At 42.0% G+C, this 25,288-nt stretch overlaps 1 protein-coding gene across 2 annotated transcripts in view; it reads right to left on the reverse strand.

Annotated features, from left to right (window-relative positions):
* Positions 1-343: 343 nt before the first annotated feature.
* The window catches only part of XPOT (exportin for tRNA), a 38,739-nt gene continuing 13,794 nt past the window's right edge, over positions 344-25,288 (reverse strand). For both annotated transcript variants that reach the window (XM_066591566.1, XM_066591565.1), the window contains exons 9-25: positions 24,209-24,445; positions 24,069-24,107; positions 23,724-23,786; positions 22,051-22,175; positions 18,261-18,405; positions 14,695-14,814; positions 14,114-14,208; positions 11,752-11,821; positions 9,937-10,175; positions 9,012-9,297; positions 7,736-7,925; positions 6,210-6,326; positions 6,008-6,123; positions 5,763-5,810; positions 5,111-5,182; positions 3,033-3,089; positions 344-2,946 (exon numbers count right to left, since the gene is read on the reverse strand). In XM_066591566.1, the coding sequence (XP_066447663.1) occupies positions 2,920-2,946; positions 3,033-3,089; positions 5,111-5,182; positions 5,763-5,810; positions 6,008-6,123; positions 6,210-6,326; positions 7,736-7,925; positions 9,012-9,297; positions 9,937-10,175; positions 11,752-11,821; positions 14,114-14,208; positions 14,695-14,814; positions 18,261-18,405; positions 22,051-22,175; positions 23,724-23,786; positions 24,069-24,107; positions 24,209-24,445 (2,046 nt within the window). In that variant the 3' untranslated portion in view covers positions 344-2,919. The remainder of the gene's footprint in view (positions 2,947-3,032; positions 3,090-5,110; positions 5,183-5,762; positions 5,811-6,007; positions 6,124-6,209; positions 6,327-7,735; positions 7,926-9,011; positions 9,298-9,936; positions 10,176-11,751; positions 11,822-14,113; positions 14,209-14,694; positions 14,815-18,260; positions 18,406-22,050; positions 22,176-23,723; positions 23,787-24,068; positions 24,108-24,208; positions 24,446-25,288) is intronic.

A 25,288-nucleotide genomic window follows, 5' to 3' on the forward strand; every position in this document is an offset into this window, starting at 1 on the left:
TGTGCACCTCACAAGCAATGGCGTTGGCACAATGCACCGAGCAGCAGCTTTGCCGTTGGGCAGCGAGGGAACGAGGAGGCAGGAGAGCATGATCGTCACAGCCCTGGGCTCAGCGGCCCATACTATGAGCCATAACTTTAGTTTATGGGGCTCATAGGACATGAAAGGTAGACTTCAGGGGGTATAAATTCAAGTTTTATACAACTTCACCATAACCAAGAATCTTTACTGCAGCTAGCCAAGCGATAAAATCCCATACTAGTAGTAGCATAGATTACTGGTCTGCAATGTATATATTCTTGAAGTACAACCATGACAACTGCAACAGAAAAAAACAACTAGATTTGACTACATAAAATTTATTGTCTCCTTTTATAAAAAGTTTATAGATTCAGCTCCTATAAATTCTGACATTCCAAGAAGCAATTCATTCAATATTGAAACTTCTCAATCTCTGTAATCTAATTTTTAAATACTTTTGTGGATTGCATTTCAGGTCTGTTTCCATTGTGGGCTCACTGATGTCACAACTGCAGACTATATTGTGCCAGCTAATATACTGACAGAGATTAAAGGGGTTGTCCATTTGCAAGCCCCATCTTCAGGATAGTTTATCAATAGTAAATCAGTGGGGGTCTGTTACGTGGAGTCGCAGTCGATCAGCTGTTTCCGGGCCGATGCACTGAGCTGATTTGTCCAGGAAGCAGACAGCTCTGTTCTTACTGCAGTGGCCAGGATTAGTATTGCAGCAAAATCTCAATTCATTTCAATGCCTGCAATACCAAGCCCCGCCACTGCAGTGAAAATGGAGCTGTCTGCTTCCTGCAGAAATCCGATTAGTGCATGAGTGCACTGGCCCTAAAAACAACAGATTAGCGGGGAACCTGGTGTCAGACTCCCACCGAGCTATTATTGATGACCTATGCTGAGAAAAGGTCATCAATAGTGTTCAACTGGACAACCCCTTTAAGAGATTTAGTAATCTTAAAGAAAAAAAAAATTAAAAGTGATTATCTACAAAGTTCTCTACTTTTTTTTCTTTATTACTTTATAACACACATCAGGAGATCAAAACTTAAAATTAACGCCTTCACTTGGGGTAATTAAAAAATAAAAAATGTACATAGTGATCCTCCTGACTTGTCATTTTTTATTTAATTTTTATACAGTCCTGGTTTTGAAATTCCAAATTTTTATATTGACAATATTATGTCAAGTTCGCACTTGCTTTTTTTGCAGGAAAAAAACAAAACAAAAAAAACACAAAACGGGACAGATCAGTTGATGGATCCTAATTGGGTCTGGAGAACTTAGGCCTCATGTCCACTGGGTAAATGGAATTGCGGATTCCGCAGCAGATTTCCACAACGGATTTTGCCCATAGGGAATCATTGCCATCCGCGGGTCCATTAAATTGATTTTTGCACCCGCGGATGGCATTTTAAAAGAATTGCGTTTTTCATGTACGGAAGAAAAAAATGCGGCATGCTCCATTTGCAGCGGATTCCGCACGGATCGGCAACATTGCTATCACATTGATAGCAATGTGTGCAGAAATCTGCATGCAAAAAAATGCCATTTAAAGCAAATCCGCAGCAGATTCTGCGCGGATTGTATTTTTTGAGTGGACATGAGGCCTTAAAGAGGACCTATCATGTCCCTATTTCGGGGGCGTGGCTGCATACTATGACTCAAACTTTTTTGTTTATAAACCCCAATTCCCCTGTAGGGACTGTTCTTAGGTTCAGTTCCCAACACTAAATGTGTCAAGTGGGTGAACCTCACAGCTCACTGTCAATAAGTGGGGACCGCCCATTTGACACATTCCAAACATGGGGAGCTGAATCTAAGGGAAGCCAAAACAAGGAAAACAGGCCAGTATAAATAAAAGAGACAGACATTGCTGGAGTCGGCAAGGCTATAAAGCTACATGCTCCCCCCTGCTGACAGGAAAGGTCCTCTATAAATTGATGCCATGATCCATCAGATTTGATCAGTGACTTCTATTGTTGCGCCATGATTTTTTTTTTAATGATGTGTTTTAAATTTTTTTCAATATCTAATCACTGCAGTCAATGTCTGAAAGATTTAAAATGGCAAAGTAAGTATTTTCCATTAAATTGGATTAGATCCTTTAGGGCATGAGGACACATTGTGGAGTAAGTCTGCATGCGGATCTCAACCATGGAATGCACTAATTGTAGTTAATGAATTTCTGCTGTGAAAACCTGTGGCATTTCTGCACACTGTGATCTGGACAAACAAAGCTTGACCAACATCTACAGCTGATTTTTTCCACTGTAAGCAAATGTGGTTCATCAACTCACCCTTAGGCTACCTTCACACAGGTAAACGCGATATCAGGTCGAAAAACCCGGCCCAATATTGCACGTTTTTACCCGTGGATGCGAGATGCAAAAACGCCTTGCATTACGTCTGTGAACTTCCGATCCTCTGGCGCTCGTTTCACGTGCATTGGAGGATCGGCAAATCAATGGGAAACATCACATCGCACGGCATACCATGTGCTTGACTGTCCCATTGAAAACAATGGGCGGCACGAGATTCGCACTTTTGTGAATATAGCCTTGCAGAAGAAAAAATATATATCCTGGAAAAAAAGCAAGTGCCAACACCACCTTATTTAACTGGATTAGGCTTAAAATGCAGCAAAAAATAGGTTTGGTTGTATGCTCCTCACTGGAGCAAGTTTCTACCACGTGTGCAACATGGATAGTAACACCAATAAGATGTATCTAGAGCTCCTAAGACCTTGAATTAATTGGCATTTATATGGTAGGAAGTGGCTTCTGTAGAGAACACCAGTTTATAGGCATGTACAAAATTAGCAATCTACATAAATTAATAACTGGAGTTCCTGAGTATGATATCAGGCGCATGATCATTCCAGTAGATTCCTCAGGGCTTTGCTCTTTGAAAAAAAACCTGAAATAAAAGGGAAAAAAAAATCAGTCCAAAGAAATTACATTTTATTCTCTGACATATTAGTTGTATTAAAAGGAGACGCATACCTTTAGATAATTCTTAAATACTTTAGCATCAGGTTGTTGAAGTGCTTGACAAAATTCCTAGTGAAACAAACAAAAACATTGACATAAAGTACATCTCACGAATATGTAACTATCTCAGGAATTATATATATATATATATATATATATATATATATATATATATATATATATATATATATATACACACACACACATATATACATACACACATATACATACACACACACACACACACACACACACACACACACACACACACACACATATATACATATATATATACACACACACACACACGGTTCCTTTTACACGGGATGACTGCGGCTCCTGAGCCTTCACACAGAAGCGATGGCCGCTCGGTGAATGGAGGCGCAGTGGGTCGGATATCACTTCCGGCCACCTACCTCCATTTACAGTAGACAGGCAATCTTTTATATATGAGCGATTGCGGCCTATTAATTGGCGGATTTTTATGCCTGCAGAAACTGAACGACAAACAATAAGCAAACGAGTTCTGGTTTGTCCTTCAGTCACCGGCAGCGTGTACACTGAACAGTTAGCAGATTCCCGCGTGCCAGCCATATGTGTTCTGTGTAAAAGGGCCATAAGAACCCGGAAAGCACCACGTACAGTATAGGTCCACAGCATCCATACACACCTCTAACAAGCGTGTGCATGGGACCCAAAATAAGAGAAATGAGCAGCAACATAGAATGAAGCTAATAAATAGTAAGGAAATGACACAGTAATGACAGTCCACTCAAAGCTTGTTTTCAGACTGCCTTATTCTTTACCCCACTGAGAATGTAGTTTATTCTGTGTTTTGGCTGAAGTTGAGGCCGTTTCCCATCACTGCAGGCACGCAGTAAGCTTCAGGCATGACAACCCTGTTCCCTGTAACCTGCTGGTCGGGAGAGGTATGGTTTCCCTTGTGGAGAGCACCTAGCAGGTATAAGGGGACTTATAAGGCCATGCATACTGCTCAGGGAAATTTAGTATGCAAACGGAAAGATGGAACAATACCTCTATAGCGCCACCTATTAGAAAGTAGCATTCCTGCAAACAAATGTCTGACATTCTAGCAGGCCTTGTAACAATGAGTGGAAATATCTTCGTTAGGGCTCAGTTCAGGGTTTCCGTCTCTCTTCTTTTTTGGAGGCGAGAAACAAACAAAACAGAAAAAACTGCTCAGTTTGTTTTCTCCATTGATTTCAAGGGGCCTTCCATTCCATCAGGTTTTCTTTTTTCGGGAAAAAAACGCTGTAGACTGCCCTATTTTTACATCCAAAAAAAGGAAACGTGTCGGAATGGAAGCTTTTCCATCTGCTTTCTCCAATGAAATCAATAGGGGAAAAAAAATTAGTTTTTTCAGTTTTATTGCAGTTTCTCTTCTACAAAAACGGAGCAGAGATGGAAACTCTGAACTGAGCGCTAATGTAGGTGTGACAGCAGCCAAAGGAGTCTTATCCGGTTTTCCAGAAGGAACAGATAACCATGTACAGACTCTTTTGGGGTTTTGCCCCTCAGGTAGTTTACTGCCTGTCTGAGAGGCTTATGACCAGGGTCAGACATTGACTTTCAATCAGATCATAAGCCTCTCACCCAGCAAACTACTGCACACTGATGAGGGGGAAAAAACGTCAGTCGGTCTGTACATGGCTATCTTTTCCTTCTGGGGAAGACTCTGGCTTTGGCTTATATTCCCAGTCATGGCTCAAGGGCTGTTAAAAGATCACACATTGATTTGCAGGAATGCTGTCTTACAATAGGTGGCGCTGTAGAGGTGGCGGTCCATCTCGCACTGTCTGTTTTGCCTCATGGTTGCCATTTCCCTATTGAGAGGAAATGGCAAAAAAAAAAAAAAAAGCCCATTGCTTAAATGCCGGGGAGCAGATTGCTACAATTGGTCTTGCACGTCTATTAAGAAGGTTATTCCTTTAATTACATGGGAGCCAACTGTAAAAGTTTGTGGGCATCTCAGATTTCATTGTACATAACCAGTCAATAATGTGCTTATCAAAATGATAAAATACTAACGCTAACCAAACATGAAAAGGAAAAAACACAACAGAACTGACCTGGATAATTTCTGGAGCTACCTGCAGGGAAGGCAGATATTCTTGCTGCAGATATTGTATGCATTCCGGTCCCTAAAGCAGCAATATTACAAGTTAGACAGGCAAAAATCTGTCTTAAGATATATTTTGACAGCTATTGTATCATAGGCAAGATCTTCTGTTGTGGCCATTTCCAGATGAATGTTAGGATTCAACACAAAAAAAAATAAAACCAAAACGACTAGAACATTAGTTGGATCCTGGCCACAAGTGTACATCTAAATGTGGCAAAAGGGGGGTTTCTATTCATAGGATATGGCATAAATATCTGACAGATGCGAATCCCAGGTCTAGGACACACACCTATGTCAAAACACAAAGTTCCCCTAACCCTCTTCTGGCCTGCTAAGGGGACCATCGTGTCCCGCATCCACACAGAGAATAACTGAAGGGTTGATCGTAGTTGCTGGCTGTGTTTGTAACTCTTAGAAGTGAATGGAGAGCCATGCACATGTGCCATCGGCATTCCATTCATTCTACTTGGGTATGGCGACCAGTGGCCAACCTCACTAAGAGTTGGGTCCCACATCCATCAGACAGCTAAGGCACGCGATCATATAGACACCAATGTCAATTAAACTATGTATGTAATAAAAACATTGTAAAAACTCACCCTTTTTAGATATATAGTTTTCATTGTAACAGCGCATTCCGACAAAGCCTGAATTAAAAAAAAAAAATGATACATTTTAAATTACTTTAACTACTTGATACAAAATACAATAAAACTACTACTAAAACTGTGCTGTTTTGTCTACAGCTTGTAAGGAAGAACTTTTAATCTTGGGATGAATTATGCAAAAGCATCGTTTTGCATATTTATTAAACACGACGGACTTACATGAGCAATCAACTTACCAAAATTGTTTGGGCATCCGCAAGGTCAAATGTAGGCTTCAATGGGGCAAGGAAGCAAGCAGGGACAATGTGTTTGTAGACAAAATCTGCAAAGCCAACCAGTCCATCTTTGCCACCTGTATAAGATATCGTTAAAGAGGTTTTAAATATTACAGCAAAACAAAAGAAACTAATTAGAGTGCTTTAAAGTCAAAGCCCTTACCCCAAAGCTCAACCAGCTTGGAAAGGATGATGAAACAGGTTTTTTGAGCAATAGGATCTGGGTATTCTACAGCCCCTTGAATGATAGTGAATAAAACACGTTCCACATTCTCAGCACCTGAACGCAAACAATGAAGGAAAGGTTATTTTCAGAGGTTTCATTATTCTACTAATGTAAACAGAGATCACACCTAGGAGACGTTCAGACATTCAAGAACTTGACACATTAAATAAAATGGATTATTGGCAAGAGTATTAACTATAATCATATATACAGAGAAAAGACAAACGGAGGGTAAACGGCAGTAAAAGGGGTACGGCCACACAGGATATTTTGCAGCAAACCCCCCACGATATTCACAATGATCTCCCCTTCTCACAGCTAATTGAAAGGAGTGAAACTACGCAAAATAAATTGACATGCAACATATCAAATTCTTTGTAAATTTTCTCGCAGTGTGTGGATGATATTTGCTAAAGTCTCACCCGCTTTGCAGCTACTAGAATGCAGAGTGGATTTTCCACAAATCAGTTGTGGGTATGTCCATATAGCACATCTCTTGATGTAGACATACCCTTAAAGTGACCCTCTGGTTTTGGGACAAAATTCTGTACTGGGATTGGAGAGTGTATTACCTGCACTTGTCCTTGTGGTCCTTGTGTGTGCATGGGTTATGGAACCTGTTTTCGGCTGTCTAACGTGGCTGATGTAATCTTCAGACTACCTAATGGCCATAGTGCATTGGTAGAGTTAGACTACCAATGCGCTATACCTGCTCTCTGATTGATCAGCGCTAGTCATCTTGGACGGCCAAAAACTGGGCCAGAGACAGGTGGATCGGACGAATGGCAGAGAAGAACAAATGCAGCTAATATACCCCCACCCCTTTCTGCACCCAGGAGTTTTGTTTGAAACCAGAGGGTTACTTTAAAACTGACTCCCAGATAGCTGTAAAATATAATGAAAGTGTAGGATGGTTAAACATGTAATGCAAAAGTTTTAAAAACTTTAAAAGTCAAACTTCATAACTTTTTTCCTCTTACTGTTTAAATGCATCTAAAATGAAAATGCAGCAGCACTTGTGTATTGAGCAGATACCTCCGTTCTTACTGCAGTGTCCAGGCTTGGTATTCCAAGTAAAGTTCTCATTGAAATGGATGGGAATTTTTTTGCAATACCAAGCCTGGCCACTCCAGTAAGAACGGAGCTGTCTGCTTCCGGCTTATATTAGCTCAGTACACGACCATGTTAGGGGTCCCCTGCCGATCATCAAGAGTTTACAATCGGACAACCCCTTTATAAAGATAAATATATGCATATCTAGAATAAGTGATCAACATCAGTGATCACCTGTAGGTTGGGTGATATAAGAACTCCTTTTACTGAATGACGTCATTGCAGGTCATATGGTCAAATTAGTGTCAGAAATTATTATAAAAATATATATAGTGGACGAGGGAAATTTGCCATGGTAAGAAAGGGGCAAAAATCACCCGTCAAACGGCCTTAAACAAGCAGAGTCTTACCTTGATTGGCTATAACTTCACTCATCCCACTTCCAGTGACTGTTTGTAGAAAGGCAAAATAACTCCTACGTAACATCTGCTTATCAAGTGCTGCAGACTGGTCATTCTCCTCCGATGGGCGGACTAGCACCTCAAATATGGCATGAAGTAGCGGCATAAACACTTGTTGAAGAAAAGGTGACACTTGTGCCTACAGAAAGAATGTTTGTGAAAATCAAACGAGGCATAAACCCTGCAGTATTTTCAGATTTTCTGTGTGTATATACCAAGTTCCATGTATCTCAAGGATACTAGATGGATAAAACGAACGTGAGAAGGAGGCTTGGGACGGAACACCCTTCGCATCCCTTTGGTAGACGTCAATAAAAGGATAGAACGTAGCGGTACCTGCGCTTCTGTGTTATTCGATACAATTCAATTTATTCTTAGGAACGTCATTTACTCTTGGATTTCTACTTATTATATTCACTGTAAAATAAGTCATCAAGCGTTTCTCTTCCCAGTAAAATCCTATTTTTTAAAAATGTCTATCATCCGACTTTTGAAGGCAAATCTGCCTAGTTATGCAGTGATAATCTACCTATCCCTGTAACAGATGCTTGCCAGGTTTGCCATTCAATAGTCTTAGTAACCTAAGTGATATCTATTTTGTGTGCTCAGTACCCAATTGGGATGACACAGTGTTCAAGCGATTACCGTAGATGTTGCTACTAATACTTATGACAATTTGAATGTACACTAACATTCCTATTTTCCAATGACAGATCTACTTTAAATGGACATTTGTCCCTTTAGGTGACACACTGTTGATCGCCCTCTCGGTGCTCATGACAGGGTGATCAACAGTGTGTCACCCAAAGTGGACAAATGCCCATTTAAAGTAGATCAGCACTACCCTCTTGGAGAAGGTAATGCTCCATTAGCATTACCTTCATTCAACCAATAAAGACCGTTCCTCGCTATGCATGAATATTTTAATATCCGTTAGTCAGCCATTATAAAAACACTTTGCATCCCTTTTCCCATGAAGCATTGCCCTACAAACTCCCCGTCAGCTTGATCTACTCAATTCTTTCTGAAGCCTTTGAGAAAATGCTGAAGTAGGGTCAGCTTTGGGGTCCAGTGTGCTCGGACGTACTTTTTTTTCACCATCCAACCACTTTTCTGATACTGATTTTTTGAAACTATTTCTATATAAATGTGCCAAAACTATACATTTTGTAAAATATATAAGCAATCGATGTCAAACCATACCATTCCAAAGATATATTCTTACCTTGAACTTAGCAGTAATTTGGTTAATTAAGGGAATGAATTCTTGAAGGTCCTTTGCTTCACAGTCTTTTAGCATATGTTCTGAAGCCGTGGGGATAAAAGGAAGCACTTCTTCCTCCAAGCAGATGATCATGCGGTGCAGGAAGGTGCGCACACCTCCTCTGAGGGTTTCCTTTTGAACAGGACAACTCAGAGCAGGCAGAAAATTTTGTAAACAGTCCAAATAGACTCCAGAGCAGCCGCACTGCTTTACTGTCTGCTTATTGCTGAACGCTTTACTTGTACGGCTGCAGGGGATAGAAGGGCAGACAGAATGAACAAAGCTTTAAATCCAGCACTCCATTATTAAGTTAGCATTGTAAAAACATTACATTTTTTAAACCAGAGTCTTCAAGTAGGGTCAGCATTTTATAAGTTATTTGGTTACAAAATGCCTTTGGCTGTATGGGCATAATGCATTGGCACCTTGGTGGTGGTAAACCTATCTATCTGCATACCCCATGATATGCTAAAGCATACCGATCATTTCCTTTTAGCATCTAGAACAAGTTGATATACCATCAGTATAGAATTTTAGACGCGCTGAGATCATTAAAAGAAAGGTAAGCGACCCGAACGAGTGTTTACATAATTGACTTTAAGAAAAAAGTTTTGTCTAGAAGTTAAAATTTAATTTGGATGCACAACAATTGGGACTCTAAAAAACTTTTGAACAGCCTTTGTGCTGGGACACCTTCTGAGATCCCACAGCTGGATTACTAAAGGAGAGTTAGTCAAATTAGGATACATATTTCATGGTTAATTTCTTTGAGAACCAAAAATAATACTTTCAGTCCCTTTCGCTACAAATTGAAATGATGTAAGCAAATAAAATCTGTACCTGAGAAACTGTAAGAAATGCCAAAATACCTGCTAACGGTACGTACCTGGCAAATCCTACAGCATGATTAAGGCAGTCTGCCAGGACAGTCTGTCTCTCCTCATCTTGCTCTACTACTAGCTTTTGCAGAAGAATTTTGAACTTTTCCATTAAAGGATTAAGAAGATTCCTCATGAGAATACTTTTCCGCTCAGCAGGATAATCACTATTTACTATGAGCACACCTGCAGTCTCGTATATGAAGAGCTGATCATCACTGCTTAGCAACGTCTGGAAACCATTTTCCTACACAAAAATAAATAAAAAGCATAAATATACTAAAAACATTATTAAAAAAAAAAAAAAAAAAAAAAAAAAAAGTTTCATGTTTGCATGTACATTTGAGGAGCTTAAAGGGGTTGTCTCGCGAAATCAAGTGGGGTTATACAATTCTGTATGGCCATATTAATGCACTTTGTAATGTACATCGTGCATTAAATATGAGCCATACAGAAGTTATTCACTTACCTGCTCCGTTGCTAGCGTCCCCGTCGCCATGGTTCCGTCTAATTTCGGTGTCTTCTTGCTTTTTTAGACGCGCTTGCGCAGATGAGTCTTCTCCCTTCGGCTCGGCTGCATCGGCGTTTTGGCTCCGCCCCTTGTACGCGTCATCGCGTAGCTCCGCCCCGTCACGTGCCGATTCCAGCCAATCAGGAGGCTGGAACCGGCACACGTCATGGGGCGGAGCTACGCGATGACGCGTACAAGGGGGCGGAGCCAAAACGCCGATGCTGCTGAGCCGAGCCGAAGGGAGAAGACTCATCTGCGCAAGCGCGTCTAAAAAAGCAAGAAGACACCGAAATTAGACGGAGCCATGGCGACGGGGACGCTAGCAACGGAGCAGGTAAGTGAATAACTTCTGTATGGCTCATATTTAATGCATGATGTATATTACAAAGTGCATTAATATGGCCATACAGAAGTGTATAGACCCACTTGATTTCGCGAGACAACCCCTTTAACCCTTCTCCGCCCAGGACGTAAGTGTACATCCTGGCTGGGAAGGGGTTCCCACAAATGGACGTAAACCTTTGTTCTGTGGATGGCGCAGGCTCAGAAGCCTGTAACTGACAGCCGGCCTCCTACTGCAACAGCAGGGATTGGCGAAAACACAGATTCCCACTGTTAACCCCTTACATGTCACGATCAATGTTGATTAAGGCATGTAAAGTGTTCACAGAGGGAGAGTGCACCTTCTGTGACATCATCGGCACTCTGCCGCGTAATCACGGAGGACTGATTGGTTGCCATGGCAGAAGTCCTGAAATGTATTATCAGTGTGATCATAGCATTGCAGGTTCAAGTCCCCTACAGAGACATTAAAAAAATGTTTAAACGATAAATAGTAAAGACGCATGTAAAAAATTGAGAGAATTTTTCCACCCCCCACACTTCTCCTGTGTTTAAAAAAATGAAGTTAAATAAATTAAATACACGAGTTTGATATTGTCGCATCTGTAACAACTCATACAAAAAATTGAACACACTTTTAATCCTGCGCGCCAAAAATGCAAAGAAAAAAAATTGAGTCAGAATGCTTTCTTTTTGCACATTTCGCCACCAAGAAAAAGCAATAAAAGTGATCAAAAAGCCATATGTACCCCAAAATGGTACGACTAAGAACTACAGCCAGGCACGCAAAAAAACAAGCCCTCACAGAGCTCTGTCCAAGGAAGAATAAAAAAAATATATAAGTTATGGGACTTTGAAGGCAGCGATACAAAAAGCTATTGAAAAATCCCCTTTGCAGCCTGTGATATTACTGACATGCCGGAGTGAACACAATGTATACACATATAAATGCAGCTGCTCAGTAACTCACCGGTGGCGAAAGCTCAAGGAGATCTTGAATCCTACTCAGTATATCTTCCACAAAGGCATTCATGTGTTTACTAGGGGACAGAGAACAGCAATAATGTAAGAGAGCAAGAGACCAGTTCCATTTGCAAAAACTAAAAGCTGTACCATGCCCTAAAAAACACACTTTGGCTGCACAGTGTGAAAGGTATTTTATAAAATCACATTCATGAAAATGGCACATTTGTTAAAACATGAATTAAAGGGGTTGTCCCGCGAAAGCAAGTTGGGGTATACACTTCTGTATGGCCATATTAATGCACTTTGTAATGTACATCGTGCATTAATTATGAGCCATACAGAAGTTATTCACTCACCTGTTCCGTTGCTAGCGTCCTCGTCTCCATGGTGCCGTCTAATCTTCAGCGTCTAATCGCCCGATTAGACGCGCTTGCGCAGTCCTGTCTTCTGTCTTCTGAATGGGGCCGCTCGTGCCTGAGAGCGGCTCCTCGTAGCTCCGCCCCATCACGTGTGCCGATTCCAGCCAATCAGGAGGCTGGAATCGGCAATGGACCGCACAGAAGACCTGCGGTCCACCGAGGGTGAAGATCCCGGCGGCCATCTTCACAAGGTAAGTAAGAAGTCACCGGAGCGCGGGGATTCGGGTAAGTACTACCCGTTTTTTGTTTTTTTTAATCCCTGCATCGGGTTTGTCTCGCGCCGAACGGCGGGGCTATTGAGAAAAAAAACAAACCTGTTTCGGCGCGGGACAACCCCTTTAACCCCTTCCTGCTCCAGGACGTACCGTTACGTCCTGGGAGCCTGGTGCTTCCCGCAACAGGACGTACCGGTACGTCCTGGGGATAACACGGGATCACATAAGATCCCGTGCTATCCCGCAGCGGGAGCCGGCTGTCACTCACAGAGATGCGCCGCCCCGCTGTTAACCCCTTCCCTGCCGCGATCTAAGTAGATCGCGGCAGGGAAAGAGTTCACAGAGGGATCGCGATCCTTCTGTGTCTCCGGCCGGCTTTCGCGATGTCATCGCGAGAGCCCGGCCTGTCGCCATGGCAACAGGACGCCAGACACTGGCGTCCTGTATTGCCTGTGCCTATAATCGCTGTATAGGCGATAAGGCATGGGAGAGCAGTAGCTCTGCCATGCCTTATCACAGCGATCATAGGCATACTGCTGCAAGTCCCTCAGAGGGACTCAAATAGTGTAAAAAAAAGAAAAGAAAAATGTAAAAAAAAAAATGTAAAAAAACCCCCTTTTTTTTAGGCTTTTTCTAATATTAGCATAAAAAAAGGGGAAAAAAATGAAAATCCCACATATTTGGTATTGACGCGTCCGTAATGACGTGTACAAAAAGTTGAACACACTTTTCATTTTGTACGACAAAAAGCGTTAAAAAAAAAGGTAAAAAAAAAGGTAAAAAACAGAGGCAAAATGCTAATTTTTAGCATTTTGCCTCCCAAAAAGTGCAATAAAAGTGATCAAAAAAGACGTACATTCACCAAAATGGTACCAATAAAAACTACAGCTCGCCTCGCAAAAAATAAGCCCTCATAGAGCTCCGTACATTAAAAAAAAAAAAAAAAAAGTTACAGGACTTTGAATGCAGCTATAGAGAAAAAAAAAAGATTTCCAAAAAAAAGGGGGTTTTATTGCAAAAAAGTGTAAAAACCTAAAAAAATATAACAATTTTGGTATCGTTGTTACCGTACCGACCCGCAGAAAAAATTTTGTGTGTCATTTATGCTGCATGATTAACGCTGTAAAAAAAAGAAATCTATGGCAGAATTGATGCGGTTTATCTCCATGTTATCATAAAAAAAATTTTTTTTAATTTTACGATATAGCCTATGTACCCAAAAGTGGCACCGATAAAAACTACAGCTCGCCACGCAAAAAACAAGCCCTTATACGGCCGCGTCCACGGAAAAATAAAAAAGTTATGGCTTTTGAAAAATGGAAATGACAAGTGCGTTCCGCTGGTATGTGTTCCATGGGCTGAATTTGGTATATCCCCTAACCGCTCCCAGACATACAGTGGAAGACAGAAGGTACAGCATGGAACTCAGGGGCCGGGGCCACTGAATATATGACAGATGCCTGCTGTGTTACACTGCTGACCGCTGCCTGCAGCGGGGATCGGAGAGAACTCTGATCTCAGTCATTTAACCCCCAATGCTGACCACAGAATTAAAGTGCTTAGACGAATAGAGAGAGGGCTCCTTGTAACGCACACCCCTCCCAACCGATGCTGGCAGATTTTGATGACCTCTTACAGTGAATTATAGTAATCAAGAATCAGAACAATTGAGCAATACATAGAAGAAAAAGAAAATCAAATGAATACCGATATGAATATCAGAAATACTCACTGAAGAGACTTCACAAATCTTGAAAAAAGATAAGCTGTTCTACTACGGACTTTAGGACTAGAATTTCGCAGGCCTCTGTGATCCAAAAATGCCATCTGAAAGGTAAAACATACACAAAATGTTAGAAAAAAACAAAACAGAGGTATGGTAATTGGTAAAAAGATTAAATTATAACTTTTAAACATAGTGCAATGCTGGATTTCTCAACGTATGAAGATGAGCAAAAGATGGCAAACAAAGCATTAAGCAGGTGCGCAGAATAAACTGGCCTCTAAATATGGAAACGTATGTTAAATGGGTTGTCCAAGAATTTTTTCTATAAAACATAGATTTCCCTGCCATAAAAACAATAAATAGGCATATTCACCTCTGATTGCTGTGTCCGGTGAATATATCCCTCTGTTGTTTTATGGCAGGAGGAGCTGTGCTTTATTATATAAAAAAAATCTAAGACAACTTCTTTAAGCAAAATTAGAGGTCTGGTTTTAAGAATGTCAAAAACATGCAAACTCTATAATGTAATGAAAAGCAATACCATTAAAAGAAATGACTTGGGTACATCAATAAAGATAATAGCTTACCAGAACGTTAGGAATGTGGATGGGTTCAACCGTGAAGAACTTTTCATATCTTACAACAGTTTCAAAAAATTCTAATGTAACAGATGTATGATTGTAGGCACTCACACCGGAGGTCACCAACTACAAAAGGGCGAAAAGAAGATATTATAAACTTCCAAGAATGTTTAGTACACAGATCTAAAAAACAGGATTTTTACTAGTTGTAAAAAACAAAAAAAATTTCTCGGATGTTCATCGGAGTCATAGCGAAGACCTTGGATATAGCTCTTGTCACTAAGGGATGGGCACTAAGCAAGGGAAGAGATAACTCCTACCATCTGTACCCCCTCCTGTAACTACCCAAGTAAATTAGTTTATACTTCAGCAGAAGGAAAGGAAAAGCCTGTTTTCTCAGATGTGTCATTGGAGGACACAGGGAAGACCTTGGGACATTCAAAAGCAGTCCCTAAGGGGTAAGACAAAAATGCTTATCATGCAATCAGGGTACTGCTACCTACAGAATCCTGCAACCAAGAGCAGCATCAGAAGATGCAAAAGTATGCACCCGGTAAAACACTGAACTTATGAAGTGAATACTAGGTCACAAATTTTCAAACATGGAAAGCAGAGGTGTTATGGGAAACCCCATAAGGAGTCCTGCCATTGTTGCGGTAGGCCTCCATGATTGCCAACCTGATTCAATGAGCGATGGTGGACCTGAAGGACGCCAGACCTCAACGATGGCTGTCAGGTATGAGGAACAAAGAATTCAAGCAGTGGAAGGATTTTGTACAGGAAAGACAGGCTGCTGACAGAAGGATGGCAGCACAATGTCCTCGTTAAGGTGGTTTCGTCCTTTCACCTCAGGGAGAAAAAAAAAGCATACAACAGGGTGAAGGACCACCTTGTCCTGATGAAGGACCAGAAAAAGTTTGGCATGATAAAGCGTAAAGCTTGGAGAAGTAATGGATCGAAGTGATGGCTACCAGGCCTGGAGCTATAGTTTCCCCGCTGAGGCTGAGATGTGTGCCTCTGTGGAGGAATTTGGCAGTCTCTCATATCAACATTGGGCTTCCTATGCCTCCCTGGTAGTTTATGTACACGATGGTCATCATTTTGTCCGTCTGGACAAGGATCCGATGACCAGACAATATCTAGGACCAATGGGTCAGGAACTTTGGTGAACACAGGGGGAGATGTTGCCATGTCGAATGGCAAGACGACGAATTGGAAGGGATTCAACTGGACTGCAAACCAAAGAAAGTGCTGGTGGGCTGGTGAATCAGGACGAGAAGATGGGCATATTTGAGGTCTACCGAAGATAAGAGTTTTGCTTTAATCCATAGACGTAAACCCAGCTCAGATGAATTCCATATGAAAATGTCGGACTTTGACATAGCGATTTAGGAGCTTCAAGTCTACAACTTGGTCAACCGATCTGTCCTTTTTGGGAACAATGAATAGTTTGGAGTAAAATCCAGTAAAACATTCATGAAAAGGAATAGATGCGATGACACCTTGGTCCAATAAATCTTGAATGGCTGGAAGGTACTGCAAAAGTCTGGTCGGATCGGACAGTAGGGAAGAAGTGAAAAAGCGCTGAGTGGGTAGAATGAAAATCTATTGCATATCCCGAAAATGATCTTGCGCACCCAGGATTCTTGGATGTGAGCAGAAGGTGGCCCCCATCCTGGATGACTGGGGTGAGGACCGCTCTTCATGCAGAGTAAGGCTTGGTTGCCTGAGGTCAGGGATGCCAGGAAGGAAGCTGAACTGCTAACTCTGCTAATTCCTCCTGTAGGGCACTGGATAGGATGCCTCGGCATAACCGTTTTGCCCATTCAGAAGTGGCCCTACTAACTAAAGATGAAGCGAAGAGGCAGGCCGGACAGGAAGGCGACCAAAAGAGCACAGGCAGATCAAAAGGGGAAGTGACTAAAAGAGTGTAGCCTTGAAAAGCAAATCAAAAATTCCCATAAACACAGCGTAGTCTGGGAAAATCCACCTCTAAGGGGGAATGACCTGTCCCGCGAGGTAACCTCCCGCCACTGGGGCTGCAAGGGAGCCAGTCGCACATGAAGAGGGAGCCAGGAAAGGGAGATGGGAAGAGACTGGAAGGAGGGCCCTCATACTTACCTTCCCTGGAGAGTGAAGGCCAGTTGCTGTGGCATCAAGATTCACCCTGATCCTTTGCAGTTTTTTGCCTCCCTTTTGTGGAAAAGGGGAGGCTAGGAAACTAAGCGAGAGGATCTTTGCTTCCAGGTCACAGAAAACCTATGGCTTCTCTGTGCCACCTAGCCTTTGGAAGGTAGGGAAGCAGCACGGAAATTAGTGGCAACCTATCTCTCCTCAGTAGGGTAGTAGGGGTATTCTGTCTCCATGTGGACCCAAACTGTCCAAGGGACTGCAAAATCTTGAAGACCTGTAGCAGGAAGATCTGACTCCTATGAACACTAAGCTAAAAACTAATTTAGCCAAGTGGATACAGGAGAACCAAAGCTGGTAGGAGGAGTCAACTATTCATTTGCTTCTTGTCTGCCTCCTAGTGGCAGGAGCTATACCTAGGGTCTTCGCTGTGTCCCACAATGACATAACAGAAATAATATTTCCAGACACATCTATAGGATCCTAATGTGCCTCCACATTCCCACACATCCAAGTAAATACATAGCAGGGACCAGCAGTGTGGCCGAGAATATAGACGACTGCATGTATAGCTGCTGCCACTAGGAGGCAGGCACTAAGCTAAAAGTGTTAGGCTAACTTCACACGGGCGAGCGGGGTATGGGACTGTGAATCACAGCCCCATATCGTGCTCCCCACCATGTGAACTCCCCATGGAAGCGAGGTGTTTTTATATCAAAACAGTCTCGTATCATTTCGGGGATCGCAGAGTTTCTCCCATTGTTTTCAATGGAGGACCTAGCACATGGTGCGATGCTGCCGTTGACCACATTGAAAACAATGTGCGCTGTGATGCGAGAGCACGCAGAAAGATAGAACATGCCGCAATTTGTTTCTCACATCGCATTGAGGTGTAATGCAGGAAAACATCGCTCATTTGTATGACCCCATCCAAAAGAATAGGGTTCATATTTGTGCGTCTCGCAACGTATAAATCTCGTTAATCTCCTCCTCCGTGTGAAGGCAGCCTTAGTTCCCAGTTGCTATACTGTATCTGTCCTGCAGACACTGAGATAAATCAGGTTGTATACAAGCGGTAGATGTAACCAGACTTCTTCCCACTCTGATGGGAAGAGGAACAGTGAACTCAGTAGATGCCCATGATCAGATTTTATGAACGCAGTGATACCAATTATGTTTATTATTTCGGTTTGGTTTTTTTTTTGCATGAAAATATAGGATAAGTGTTTTCATTTTAACATTTACAAAAACTTTCTTAAAAACTAATTTTCACATTTTTCTTTAGTCCCCCTAGACTTTAACTTATGATATTCAGATTTTTTGCACAATATACAGCTGTGCTCACGATCTGTGTTCGCCAATGACATGAGCGACTAATCTACAAATCTTCGTTAATGGTCTCTCTTACTGGATAAAGGAAGATAAAGCTGTAAAATATTTACCGTCCTCATCATATCTTGTAGAGCACTTGCTTTGGCAACATCACCACAAAAATGAGCTCCATGGGATGCAGGGATGGCTTCACCCAACATATACAGCAGTCTGATTGCAACTTCTATTTCCATAAAAGGAGAACTCTGCCAGTTTCTACCAAACAAGAAATATGAAAAGTTAAACTAAATATTTTAGGGAAAGCTTGCTAGCAAAGTAGTAGTTCATACAACCAACATGTCCATATTCTAAAGCTATTAAAATATGACATTGGACAACAGGAAAATAAATCATTTACATAATTACTCCAAACTGGAGAGTTCCTTTAACCCCTTTAGTGCCACGCCCGGAAAATCCCTGGGGCTTGCTGCACTGACCATGAAGTTATACCCTGGAAGATTTCCGTGGACAGCTCTAGTGCTGAAATGTGCAGAGCACTGAGCTGTCATCTGAAATCTTCTGGGGTTTTTATTTTTATTCTCCAAAACGGTTATAATGTTTTCTTTCATTACATAAAAATGTTGCAATGTGACTATTGCATTCCTTAATAAATACTTGCGAGATTAAATTGCATTGCTGACTCATTTAAAAAACCTGCCCTATGAGACATGACTTGGTAATAATAAACCTGCCACTGAAGGGGTTAAATCAGCATGATCACAAGATTGAAGTGTACTTAAAAAAAAAAAGCACACTGCACTTATGTCTGTCCCATCTTATCTGCACAGACATTTCTCAACGAGCCTGCAACTGTATGTTAATCATGTTGTTGCAGAAGAGGGATGCCAGCTGAACTCTCCATTAAAAAGGCAGCAACTGTTTACTACTACTGTCTCTGCCTTCCTGAGTGCTATACACACAGATTAGGTAGCAATGCTTGCTCCAGCCCAGATGATCAGGTGACACCAGGTACTGACTGGGAAGCTGCAAGAGCTGTCGAGTCTTAGCAGACCCAGATCAGCTTTGCAATATATCTCAGAAAGTTGCTTTTCTCCCGTAACTGAGTCTTATATATAGCCCTTGTTAATGGAAAAAGTAGCAAGAATATTATAATGGACCGCCAAAAGGTCTTTTATGACCTTGCTTGGAGGGAAATGGGTGTCACAATGTATAAATTAAAAAACAAAAACACCACTCATCAAATCAAATAAAAAATAATTAAAGAAAAAGCTGCCGCTATCAAAAATATAGGCGCTCTAGCCCAATCCTCTATGGCACAAAACTATAACATAAAGCCTTTGTATAAAAACAACTAACAAAAGGGGGAGGAAAGGATGGGGGGGGGGGGGGGGAGCATGAGTTTTTGCTTAAAAGCTGGCGTGTATCTTTTTTTCCTGACGACGTTCACCATGCGGGATAAATATATTGCTTTGATAGAGTGGATCTTTATGGACAGAGCGATTCCAAATATGTTTTTGTTGTTTTTTAGTTATAAATTATGGGAAAAGGGTTTGTTTTAAATGTTTCTGTATTTTTTTCTAATAATTAAGCGTTTAAACTCATTTTTACAATATTTTGTAGTCGCTATAAGGGACTTTCAGCTAGTGATTGTTTGATTGCTTATACAGTATAACGTAATACCGTAGTGTTGGATTATACCGCATTCTGACAGTCTGTCTATCAAATCCTAGAATGGTAGTGTTGGAAGGGACCTCCAGGGTCATCGGGTCCAATCCCCTGCTCAATGCAGGATTTGCTTCATCATCAAGATGTGCCACAGAGATGTTCTCATAGGCAGTCCGTCATGGCAACCCTTGGGGCCTACATAAGGCTGCCATGGCAACCAAACGGCATCTCATGATCTCATTGCGTAGGGCAGCATTTAAAGGGGTTGTCCCGAGGCAGCAAGTGGGTCTGTACACTTCTGCATGGCCATAATAATGCACTTTGTAATGTACATTGTGCATTAATTATGAGCCATGCAGAAGTTATAAAAAGTTTTATACTTACCTGCTCCGTTGCTGGCGTCCTCGTCTCCATGGTGCCGACTAATTTTCGCCCTCCGATGGCCAAATTAGCCGCGCTTGCGCAGTCCGGGTCTTCTGCAGTCTTCTATGGGGCTCCGTGTAGCTCCGCCCCGTCACGTGCCGATTCCAGCCAATCAGGAGGCTGGAATCGGCAGTGGACCGCACAGAAGAGCTGCGGTCCACGGAGGAAGAGGCCATCTTCAGCGGTGAGTAGAGAAGTCACCGGAGCGCGGGGATTCAGGTAAGCGCTCCGGTGAGCTTTCTTTACCTCCCTGCATCGGGGTTGTCTCGCGCCGAACGGGGGGGGGGTTGAAAAAAAAAAAAACCCGTTTCGGCGCGGGACAACCCCTTTAAATCAGTGCTTCCCAAACACTGGTCCTCATAGACCCCAACAGGTCATGTTTTCAGGGTATCCAATAGTAATACCACCTGTGGCAATGTCTGAGGCACCCACAATAATTACATCACCTGTGTAATACTGAGGAAATCCTGAAAACATGACTTGTAGGGAAACACTGATTCAAATGCTGCTTTCAAAATTCACAATGGCATTTTAAGAGTTAACAGCTGCGATCAGCAGAAATGCTGACTGCAGCCATTGCGGGCAAGCATCAGCTGTCAAAACGGCCAGCACCTGCCGTGTATGGAGCGTGATCGGCTGCCAATTCTGTTCCATACAAACCGGAAACACACACAGAGAGGAACACGCCATTGGGCATTAAGGAGTTGCCCAATTTAAAAAACAAAAAACAAAACTTGTTTACATTTGGATGTCACCACCTTAAGGGCTTATTCAGACGACCGTATATCGGCTGGGTATTCACGCCCCGCCGATATACGGTGTCCCTCTCTGCAGGGGGAGGAGGCTGGAAGGGCAGGAGCAGTGCACTGAGCTCCCGCGCTCTCTCCGCTATTTGCAATGGGAGGGGGCGGAGCAAAGTCATGGAACTTAGCTCCGCCCCCGTCCTGGGCCTCCGAGGGTGCGGGAAGCTCAGTGCACTGCTACCGGCTCTTCCAGCATCCTCCCCCTGCAGAGATGGACACCGTATATCGGCCGGGCGTGAAAACCCAGCCGATATACGGTAGTCTGAATTAGCCCTAAGGCTGGTTTCTCAGTCTTTTTTCTAAAACACGCCATTTTTGCCAGTGGCTTTTTACTAGATAATTGCTAAAAGGTCAACAGTAAAACATTAAGCACCCTACAAACATTGCAATTTTTTTAGTGGCACTTTTCCTCACTTTTATTTTATTTTTTTATTCTGTGAGTCCATGGCGTTTTTGCAAGTTGCATCACACTCTGGGTATGGTGTTTTTCCATAGGTGTCTATATAGAAAAAAAAAAACACTGAAGAAAAAATGCCAGTAAACACACACAGGCATTAAACAAAAAAAACCAAAAAACATGATTTTTTGTTTTGGCGGTGCTTCCCCAAATAAAAAAAAAAGAATTGTAGGAAAAACAAACAAAAAAAAGAAAAAAAAAAAACTGTCTAAAGCTAGCCTAAATGGGCGATTCAGTCATATACAGTTATTGTCTATTTAGTGGACAGGTGATTAGGTACATTGGTGTGGTTTTGAATGCATCGTACTTAGCAGTTTCCCCTCTCCTATAGGATTTGAATGGTGATGTAGCTAACTCGATTCCATTTAAATTCCTCCTGGCCAAGTTCTTTCGATTGGAGGGGAGTACCAGCGGTTGATTCCTCACGATTTAACATTTATCACCTATCCCTTTTAAGACAGTTTAGTCCCTGGACTAGGCTTTCTGTAAGCCAACACTGTAGAAATCTGTGCTTTTCCTTCCTCAATGAGTAAAATGTAGCAGCCAACTTACTGTAGTGTACCATTAAATACTCTTCGGATAGAAGCTAACAGTAACTCTGGTGATACTTGAGCAAGACGGTCTAGCAACAGTTTCAGCTGCTTTCTATATTCCACAAACATTGCTTCATCTTCACCCTAGTTTCAGAGAAAAAGAATGGCGGAGTTTGAATTACAGTTCAATTAAGTAGTATGCAACATTAAAAAGTGATCAAATAAAGCAAGGGTTAGGGCTCCTGCGCACTTGCGTTTTTCTTGCACGTCTTTTTTCATGCGGTATCGCTGCGTTTTTTTCACATGATTGTCAATGGGACTTTCTAATGTTAAAAACACATCGCACAAAAATTGCAAAGCACCAACTTGGGATGCGTTTTTAACATTAGAAAGTCCCATTGACAATCGCGTGGAAAACGCAAGTGTGCAGGAGCCCTTATACGGACAGTTTTGTCATGAGTTACAGATATTCACAGAAGTTCCACAAGTTTCCCAGTAACATGAGTGGAAGTGTGAAACTATTTTCTATCGCCTAATAAGAGAAGACTGCTGCATTTTTAGCCTACCATCAATTGTAACTAAAAAAAAAGAAAAATCTAAAAATCTGCGATTATGACCTTCAATATTACCACATACTTAGAGACCAACGCAGACTGCCAGATCTCTGCAGGCCATGTGCTGCTTCTAAGGATCCAGTAATCAGCATGGGAACTTACTGTGTACCTTATATTGTAGCTACTTAGAATTTTGCAGTAGAAATCCCACACTGAACATTATATGGGTATTAGTGTATCTTGACGCCACCATCAGCAAGTGGTGGAGTCCAGATTGACAGGGGGGTGATGCCCCCTGTAGGTGATTGGCCTGAAATCTGTGTTGGCTGAAAGTCCTGGCAGGCCAGTACGCTGATGCTGCAGCTGCTGTAATTCAGGCCGCCTTGCACCTTCGTTCATTCCTGGCCCTTGTTTCAGGTGCGCATTGGGGCACCTTAAACCCCTTCCACTCCGTCCTGCACCTCCGTTGCCTAGCGACCTCAGGGTGCCCTGCACCTCCGCTGTCTACCGGCCCCGCTGCAGCCGCACTCTGGTGCCCCACTGCAGCCGAGCATTGTAGCAGCTGAAAACCCCTTTCCCTGATGGACGCACATAAGCCGGCACCCCGCTCTGTATTTAAGCGCACAGCGGTGTCTGCATGAGGGAGGCCACAGGGCCTTGAAGTGGCTTTGCCGGCCGCGCCGCTGAAAGGGCCAGCCCCCCCCTCCACAGCCCTATTAGCGATCTGCAGAAGGGAAGACAGAGCAGCGGTGGTCTCACACGGAGCAGTTTAGCTTCTTCCAGGATCTTCAGCTCTTGACCCAATAGGGAGCTAGGGGTGTGAGAGGGGCGTTCCTCCTGTCAAACCGCTAGCTTCCGGTGGCGTCACTAATACCCATGAAATAAAGTTGCAACTTTGTTGCTCTCTGGACAAAGTGCAAAACAGCAATGAGCAGTTAATACTGTGGTATCTGAACAGGACATGGCTGACTGAGAACATAAAGAAGGACTCCCAAGAATGGTTATTTATATATATGCAAAATATATTATACGCACACACACAATTATCTATAAAGTGAGATCATCTCTAAAATTGTGTAGAAAGTCATCTTATACATAATTTGCAATATTTTTCAAGGTTAATTTTCAAGAAACTTGCCTCATTTTCAAAATTGTACTCTTCATCATAAGTTAGTTTCTTCATAACGGCCAACATTATTGCCTAAAACAGAAGGTCAACTGATCAAATAATGCAAAAAGGCAACATAAATAGCAAAAGTCAAACATATATATGGAAGTGTACGGCAGATATATTTACAAATAGCTCGATCTATATGGGGTGCCTCTCATCTGTATCAAAATATACCCATTTTTAGGTTTTAGTAAAAAATAAAAAATGTCCAGAGGAAAAGATAAACAGTAGTCCAGTACTGTGGATGTCCACATGTAGCTCTTACTGTAGTAAACTGAGCAAGAACGGTTTCCAGGTCTGTGGCCCACTTACCTCAACATTAGTTTTTTGTTGGTCAGAAAGTAATACCAACTGCAAATAAAAAGTGAAATAAAATCTTAAATCAAGCAGCATGTTTAAGTACGACTTAAGACAACTGGTTTATTAAACTAGCATGAACACACATCAAATACCTGTTTTAAGATGTGCAAATACTCATAACAGAATCCAATGATATTAGAGGAGATGTCATCATCTTCATGGATTAGCAACTGCAACATCAGAGGCACTTTGGATTCAATAGACTGCAGAGTGTCTTGGGCACTCTTCATATCTCCGGATTTCACCAGCTTGGTCCAGCTAACAATCAAAGATTGGCCCATTCCATTGACAAGCTTTGAGAATCTGGCTAGAAAATCCACATCTTCCTCCTAATGTAAAGTAATGTGTCTGTTACTTATGGAAGACAATGGAGCCGGACACATCCAACAACATCGCCATTGAATAAAAATACAAACCACATTGGGGGAGATATAGTACGGTAAATACACCAGGAGTAGGTCTTAACCCTTTCCAATCCAATTTTGGATTCAGGGTTTCCTAAAAGTCATTTTCTTTTTGCTGTTATACAACGGTGACATCTGCTGGCTAAAGCCAGTGTGTGCCCACCAGACAAGCTCTGAAAGCGGGATGGCTGGCAGTAGATGGTAAGAATACCCTCTCGGACGTCTTCTGACATTGGAACTGTCTGTACAAGCTTTAATCAGAATGTAGGAAGACGTCAGACAGTGGATTAAAAAGGGTTAAAATGCACAATATCGGTATAAAGTAAGCCAATCAAAAAGTTGTAAATAAGAGAAAAGTGCGTCAAATCTATCACATAGTATGCATAAATTTGGAGCCGGTTGTGCCTGTCTTGTCTAAGTATATGTTGTTTAAATCTGCCCCATTCACAAATATTTCATGTTAAAGTGTACAGTTCACCACAGTCACGCAGGCGTATTTTCTGTCAATATTTTTAGGGATGTAATACGGAAAGCATAAACCCCATTGATTTTAACTGGTGTATTCAACGTGCAGATTTTACGTACATTTAAAATAAAAAAAAAAAGTCACAGCATGTTTTAATTTGAGCCATATCACGGACCAAAATTGCCCATTAAACTATGGGATTGCATGAAAAACGCAGCAGATACGCAAGTTGCATGCATATTCACTGCGTTATTTTGCACGCTGCCAGTAGACAAAAAAACCAAAACAAACAACATTAATTG

The sequence above is a fragment of the Eleutherodactylus coqui genome, chromosome 2 (genome assembly GCF_035609145.1).
Source record: "Eleutherodactylus coqui strain aEleCoq1 chromosome 2, aEleCoq1.hap1, whole genome shotgun sequence".
Lineage (NCBI taxonomy): Eukaryota > Metazoa > Chordata > Amphibia > Anura > Eleutherodactylidae > Eleutherodactylus > Eleutherodactylus coqui.